The sequence below is a fragment of the Mesoplodon bidens genome, assembly GCF_964165515.1.
Source record: "Mesoplodon bidens genome assembly, chromosome: 17".
In the NCBI taxonomy this organism is placed as follows: Eukaryota; Metazoa; Chordata; class Mammalia; order Artiodactyla; family Ziphiidae; genus Mesoplodon; species Mesoplodon bidens.
Window position 1 is genome coordinate 40,486,256 of NC_138174.1, and position 7,943 is coordinate 40,494,198.

At 41.3% G+C, this 7,943-nt stretch overlaps 1 protein-coding gene across 4 annotated transcripts in view; it reads right to left on the bottom strand.

The window, feature by feature from the left end:
- The window catches only part of PCDH9 (protocadherin 9), a 41,656-nt gene extending 33,973 nt beyond the window's left edge, over window positions 1-7,683 (bottom strand). For 2 of the 4 annotated variants that reach the window (XM_081215141.1, XM_081215143.1), the window contains exons 1-2: window positions 7,123-7,683; window positions 2,675-5,845 (exon numbers count right to left, since the gene is read on the bottom strand). In XM_081215141.1, coding sequence (XP_081071267.1) covers window positions 2,675-5,710 — 3,036 coding nt within the window. In that variant the 5' untranslated portion in view covers window positions 5,711-5,845; window positions 7,123-7,683. Of the gene's footprint in view, window positions 1-80; window positions 5,846-7,122 lie in introns of those variants that run through there. The other 2 variants (XM_081215144.1, XM_081215142.1) reach the window with 2 other exon arrangements.
- Between the last annotated feature and the right edge of the window lie 260 nt (window positions 7,684-7,943).

Sequence of the window (7,943 nt, forward strand, 5' to 3'; positions counted from 1 at the left end):
AGCCACTAGTTGAAGTGAAGGAGCTAAAAAAAAAAGAATTTTTACTTTTTAGCTTAACTAGAACATCTTTAATAACAGCCATATAGTTCAGTGAAAAAATAATTTAAAGGATAATATATATATGTGTGTTCTTCATTCATAGAAAATATGCCTCTTTCATAGTAAAATTGTACACATTGCTATCACCATCACCTGTCCTTACTTTCAGAAGTATTCCTTTTCTACAACATTGCAATTTTTCTTTCTCAGCATGAAAACTTCTAAAAGGTGTAAATAAGCAAAGCCATTTCAGTAGCTCTTTACCATAATAATGAATCATAGCTACATTTGAACACTGAAATGCCTACAAGGAGAACAGCATAGTAACACATGGTCTCAAGGAATGTCTAAAATGCACTTTAGTTCCAGTTAGAGAATTACTCAGCATCTTATTTCAAAGATTACATCATACAATCAAATTTCCTATGACTGACTAAGCCTCGACAAAAGATCTTTCCCATACTTTGCTGAAATGCACTTAACGTTTATGTCACTGTACTATATATAGATTCAACTTTGGGGAAGAAGTCAGAAAAAGTGGGTCTGTACATCAATGCTCATAATACCCACCACACATAATATGAAAAGAAAGATGACGACGTGGGAATAATATCAGCATGTTTCTTTGGAAAACAAATTTCAGATTTTATATGAAAAGTTTTAAATCGTTTTATATTTTTCAAGATACTATGCAAATCATAAAATATCATCAGTATTTTGAGTGACTTTCCCATTAAAAGCAAATAATAAAAAGCCATGTTTTCTTTTCATTAAAATAGCAACTTTATATTTAAATCCACTTAGTTTCAAAAATTACTTTTCTCATCATGATTAACTATTTACCAACATTTATAAACCTCTATTAAACTCAGATATTTTCTTAACTTTAAAACATCAAACCTCTTTTAAAAAGCTCATGAAGTTAACATGAAAATAACCCATTCCAAATTCTATGTATATCCAGTAACTTCGTACTCTCCTCTAGAACCTCCAAACTGACTTATTTTAATTCCTTTCATCCTGTGCATTCAAGCTCTTTTACTTTCTAAATGCTCTAGATATTTAATCTTTTAAGAAATGTAGATTTTAGTTGTAAAATCGTAGGCGTTATGCTTAATGTTCTGAAAGGATCTCTGTGATTCACTGCCAAAATTATTTTAATAAATATCTTACTACCATGAAACCTTAAAGTCACTGCAGAGCAACAAACATTGGATGCTGAGAGACAGTTTCAATAGACCATTCTCACCAGTCCCACCACCACAGGAAAAAAAGAAGAAAAGCTCTTGACTTTTCAAATACTAAGCAATGTCTCTCAATACTATCCTGAAAATTTATCTTGCTTTACATGATTCTCTAAAATCTGTATGTTCCTTATTTTTAACAAATTCAGATGGGTCATCACCATAGGTGGACTCAATACCAACAAAGATAGAACTTGGATTACAAAATCCTAGAAAGTTGGTGTGTGAGAGCTGATCAAAAAAGAGCAAGCAAATGAACTGACATGCTAGTTGCTCCAGAGCAACTATCATTAAATAAAAGGTATCTTTGGCTATAGTACCAGCTTGATCTTTCCCTCTCCCTTTCCTTGCTACTGTGGGATTGGCAGCTGGCCAGCACAAGGGACATGATACCCTAGTGCCATCTACAGGCTATTATTGACACTCAAATTTCATGGCAACAGACAAGCACCCGTGAAATAAATTAGACAGCACTGCATTTAAATCTTTATTAACAAGGAATTATTAGACCTAAGAAAAACTAATTCTGGATTTGGTTGAAATATGAGTTTCTCAGCCTCTTAATCCCTCTTCATATGGCATATTTCACAGTTTAAAATGAGTTATGACAGATCACTTATGCATTACTAAAATGAGAGAATATTTACAATGGATTCATTCTTTTCTGTATAAATCAGTTCTATTAGGGAGAAATTATTCCTTCTTCTTTTCTTTTCTTTTTTTTTTTTTTTGAAAGAGTACTTTGGCCATTGTGGACAGCAATCTGCAAACCTTTCTATTCAACCTCTAAATTTACTATATTACAATAAAATCATCTGAAATTAAAGAGAAGACTTCCTATATGGCTTAGTTGCAATCTATCAACAATCATGTGCTTCACAGCTGATATACATTTAGTATTCTACTATCTTTTTTAGAGACTAAAAAAAAATTAACCCCTTTAGCAACCACAGCTGTAACATAATTATAGTCACACCTTCAAACATCATTTAAAACTTGAGATTTGAAGGTGACTTTTGAGATCAAACGGTAATGTGAAAATCTTGAAGCAGTCAGTTTGGAAACCCCAGGAGCAGAATTTGGCCTATCAGGACAGGTTTTCTTCTTCAGCAAATGTTATCTTGGGACATTTTGGAATAATTTCCTCTTTTCATCTTTTGCCATTTGAAGGCAACTGGGAGTTTAAATAATTCTCAGAACTCAGAAATTTCAAAGCTGTTCTAAAAATTCTTGACTGAGTCCCAGAGGAATAGAAAAGGGGTCAAGTTTTTTTTCCCCTCTTTATAACTAAGCTAAAGTTAGACCAAAACAAGAGACACACTGGCATGTTAATACTGGTTGACTGGGCACTTGTATGCAGTACTTATAGACCAGTAAAAGTGCTCATTTACCTGTCTGGTGTGTAAGGGGCCCTTTGTCTTGAAGCCTCCTTGGGAACTGCACTCTGAGGCACTGAAGTGATCTGAACTAGTGGAAGAGCGTTTGGAAAGGGTGTCACAACCCCCGACAAAGGTGTTGTCCAACGGGAGTTCCTGAATCACGTGATGCTTTTTCACGGAAACCGGAGTGTCTGGTTTAAGATGGAAAGCGGGCTGTGGAGAAACGGATTTGTAGTGCTTGGCCAGGTCAGGGCTGTTCGGCTTGAAGGTGGTTGGAGGTGCCGGACCCCAGTCAAATCTACCTATGCTTTGCTCTTCCAGCTCAGCCGGCAGGCTTATTGTCCCATTGATGGGTTCGTGAACTGCATCATCGGGTTTGGACTCTTCGATGGTAACAAAGTTCAAAAGAGAGCTCTTGGGAGACTTTCTTTTCTTCCTTTTCTTTTTCTTGTTTTGTTTGTTCTCCTGGTTTGGGGACATCCATTCAGCACCTTGCTTGCTCCTCTGAGCTGCTTTGAATCTTGATGCATGGCGACAGCGCACCAGAACGGTGACGAAGATCACGACGATGACCACCATGGCACCTGCGACAATGGCGATCATGATGGTGAGATAGTCCTCGTTTTGATAGGGTTGGCTGCTATCGCCTATGTTCCTGTCCAATGGGGTCTCCATAGTCCTGCGAATCAAGTCATAGATATAGGAGGCATTGCCAGCAGTGTCATTAACATAAAGAAAAACAAGCACAAGTGTGTGCAGAGACTTAGGGTATCCCAGGTCACTTATGTTGACCACCAATCGGTGCAAGCCCACATCAGTAGGTGCTGGTTTTTCTTCCAGAGTGATGTTACCTGTTACTGGATCAATCCGAAACAGGCCTTTGTTGTTCCCACTCACAATTGTATACTTAAGTTCAGCATTCATCCCAGTGTCAATATCCACTGCAAAAACTTCTGCTATCACGGAGCCAGGAATGGCTGAGAGAGGCACCAACTTAAAAGAAGTATTAGAAGGTGGCGAAATGACAACTGGACTATTGTCATTGACATCCATGACATTTATAGTTACTTTTGCAGTAGAGGAACGGGGTGGTTGTCCCCCATCAGTGGCTTTGACATCGAAAGTGTAGGAACTCTGCTGCTCTCTGTCAAATGAGACATTTGACTTTATGACTCCAGAATAGGGATCCAACACAAAATTATCATTGTCATTTAGAATGGAAAGAGTCACAGCTTTATTCTCTCCAGCATCTGCATCTGTCACTGTGATTACCCCCACAGTACTATACTTTGGCAGATTCTCAGACACAAAAAATTGAAAATGATTATGAGTAAACTTGGGGCTATTGTCATTCTCATCCAGAACAGTAACTATCACAGCCGCTTGGCTTTGGAGGGGAGGGGTCCCATTGTCCCTGGCAGTTACTGTAAAAATGAATCTTTCTTGTTCTTCTCTGTCAAAGACTCTGGAGGCTGTCAAAACTCCTGTCTTTCGGTCCAAATCAAAAAAGGAGGCATTCGGTCCAAGCTGATAAACAATATCTGCATTTTTCCCACTGTCTTCATCTGTGGCACTAATAGTTGTTAAGTACAACCCACGTCGGTTGTTTTCAGAAACTGACAGCTCAATTACAGGCTGGTTGAAAATTGGTGGGTTGTCATTTTCGTCCTCAAGCTTAACCCTTACCAGGGCAGTCTGATTTAAACTGGGCTTCCCAGAATCAGAGGCAACGATTTTAAAGCTGAATTCTTTGGTGCCCTCATAGTCCAACAAAGAGGAGGTCTCTAACAAATATTGGTTGTCGTATACTGCCTTCAAATGAAACGGGACCTCTCTTTCAATAAAACAGATCACTTTGCCATTCACATCTGTGTCCTTATCTGAAACTGTAATTAGGGCAATCTTTGTATTGACAGGATCTTTCTCAGACAAATACACTGTGCCATTGATGGGACTTATAATGTACCTGAGGTCTATGTTTGGAGGGTTATCATTTACATCAGTGACATTGATGGTAACCGTTGCTCGAGCGGGAGTGGAGCTGCCATCACTAGCCAGCACTGTCACTTTGTGAATGGCTGTCTCCTCTCGATCTAAGGACCTTTGAACTGTAATCAACCCAGTAGTATTATTTAAAGCAAAGAGTCTTTTGGTTGCAGGGGCGACCTGGGCACCAAAAATGTACCGGATTTCAGCATTACTGCCTATATCTGCATCAGTGGCATGGAGCTGAATTACAGAGGTGCCTACAGGAGCATTCTCTGGAATATGCACCTCCACTTGACCCTCTTTAAACACTGGCCTGTTGTCATTTACATCACTTACTGTGACCTGCAGTATGGCTGTGCTGGATTTCTGTGGAGTGCCTCCATCCTCTACTTTGATTTTCATCACATAGGTATCTTTCTGTTCTCTGTCCAAGTTTTGCTGAACAATCAATTGTGGCCACTTCTCTCCTTCCGGAGTTTCCACGATATCCAGTCCAAAAACACTCTGCCCATTTAACAATTCATAATGCTGTACACCATTGAAGCCTGTGTCAGGATCTGTTGCTGATGGAATTGGAAAGCGGCTGTTGATCAAAGTGTTTTCTGGGATGGAAATATTGATGACAGGAGATGGAAACATGGGGGCATTATCATTGGTATCCTTGACAATTATTTTAATTTTGATCAGCCTGAAAAAATCATTGGGGAGGATCACCACCTCAAGTTCAAAGAAACACTCATTCTCCTCATCGTAAGAGGCTCCAGCACAGAGTTTTTCTCTGTCTATTCTATTGGAGGTCGTGAAAATTTCGCCAGTGCTACTGGATACTTTCACCAAAGGGACATCCCCAGCTTTAGAAACCAGTCTGTAGACAAGGCTGGCGCTGGTCCCTGTGGCAGCATTGATGTGAGAAATGTTCAGATCCTTTGGTATGTTTCCTATGGGCACATTTTCAGGCAATTCCTCTCTAATAGTGTAAATAAGTTCTTGAGCTATTGCGGAATCCAGCCTTAAACAGGCAATCAGAGCAGCCAACAGGTAAAAATCCCTCAGGTCCATGATAATGTATTTATTTTCTTTTCCTGGGTTTTAGGGATTAAAGGTTTCCACTGAGGAATGATGCACAAATTGCAAGAGGAAGCGTGCATGGGCTGGAGGATGCATTACATCTCATGACTTATTTGGAGACAGCCACTGTCAACACAATCATATAGACAATATTATTCTTCAGTAAACAAAAGCACACAGTCACAAAATATCACAACACATTTTCCCACTGCATATTAGTAAACATGGCACTTTGTTCTGCTACTGTTTGCAACTTAACTTTGCGGATAAACATACTAAATATCCCAGGCTTGTTGCATTTGCCCAGAGAAGATGAAATTACCTACTTTTGAATTAAAGACAGCTGCTATTCTTACCTGTATTCACCCGCACTGTTTTCAGGACACTGTTTAATTCAAAACATGCGTTCTTGTTCTCCTCTTCCCCTCCACCACCACCACGCCCCCACCCCCCATCTCCTCCCATTCACCACCCTCCCACCCCCACCCCCCCAGTCTTACCCGCCTCCTGGCTTCTAACCGACCTCCCTTAGTTTTTTGGGGAGCCAGTGAAAAACACTAACTATTTAACTATGGTTCCTGCTAATTGCTTTCTCACATGTCATACGTGATGTGTTTTCTTCTCTGCCACACTGAGTCATCTCTTTCTTCTAAAAAGACTATCTTTTTTCTTTCCTCCCAGTTCTTCAACTACCTTCTAAATACAATTTTACTGGGAAGCAAGCATCCGGACATGCTGCTGCAGCGTCAGAAGCAAGTCTCTGGCCACTGTATAACCTCATTGCCTAAAAGCACAATACCAAGACCTTCAGTTTCTTACACAGACCTTGCTCTCATTTCTCCATGTTGCCAAATTATCACCATTAGAATTAAGAAACACATTAAAACTTTTAGAATATATATAATAACATAGGATTCCTTATTCTAGAGGTGGAAGAGAGTGCCAAGATATAAGTGAAACGCAGCTAACACTTCCATGTAACAGCACAATATTTTCTACTGAGCATAAAAGAGGGGAAAAAAAACGCAGTTTCTTAACCCCATCTCCGGTTGTAGTATTAGTAACATCTGCCACACGTAAATACTGCAACTCAGTAACGCAGGTAAAAAGCCTTCTGCTTAGATGCCCTCCTAACTGCAATTTAAACGGGCGCAAGGCTCCAGACAGCTACCTACTCGAGTAGAACAGGTCAGTACCCAGGCTCTAATCTTATCTGCATTAGGCTGCACGGTAGCTGATGCCCGCGATTAGTTCCGGCAGAGTGATGCAGGTAGGGATGCAGATACAGCCTAGTAGGTGAGCTCTGCCCCAACCGTCTACCCAGCTACAAACATCCCTCGTCTACACCGAGGACATATCTAAACACAAAATTTACAATTGTGCATGCGAAACTTTACACTTACGTTAGTTGCCTCAACCTTTCCCCTTTCCCGGTATGCTGCAGTTAGAAATGAGCTGTTCCAATACATAGAAAGCCATGCATCTGGTAGCACCAGTTTGGGGAGAAATCAGAAGCAGCAAAACCTTTCTTCCTTGTAAAATGTGTTGCTTCGGGCTGGCAAATTAGCAACTCCAGAGAACAAATTCACAGATTTGTCGTTACTCATTCTCTCCACATTTCGTCTCTATTACCCACGGGGTCTGAGCTCTTCTGGTATTTAACGCACACACAACATCCAGTTGCACTTCTTCAGCTCAGGGGTATTTTCCACAGCATCAAACATACCATTTCCCTCCGATGTCAATACTGCTTAAGTCTCTAACTTCTTGTAGGAAACGTCAGAGTTGGGGTGATGGTGAGTCTCTGGCTGCTCTCGGGGTGGGTGACAGTTGCCCGAAAAATTCCTAATTGGTTATCTCTTTCGTGCTTCGGAGACTCTAGGGCGCTCCTTCCCGTCTGGCATGCTCTCCCTCTCTCCCTTCTCCTCTGCCCCTCTCTCCTTCTTTCTCTTCTCTCTCTGAACTGAATTTCTTGATAGAACTCTCAATAACCCAGAGGGAGGGAGTGACGGTCTAAGCCCCGCCCCCGGCCCCTGATTGGCCCGTATCTTGCGGTGCGGGCGGCCGCAGCTGGGCGTGGAACAAGGCGCTGACTATCTGCCAGCCTCTCCTCCCCAGCTCCCCTTCGGCAGCCGCGAAAACCCGGAGACCCGATCCTGGCCCCGGGAGAGCCGGGTTCCAGGAGGTGCACTGAGCATGCCCAGCAGGGTCCGGCCCGGGAGGG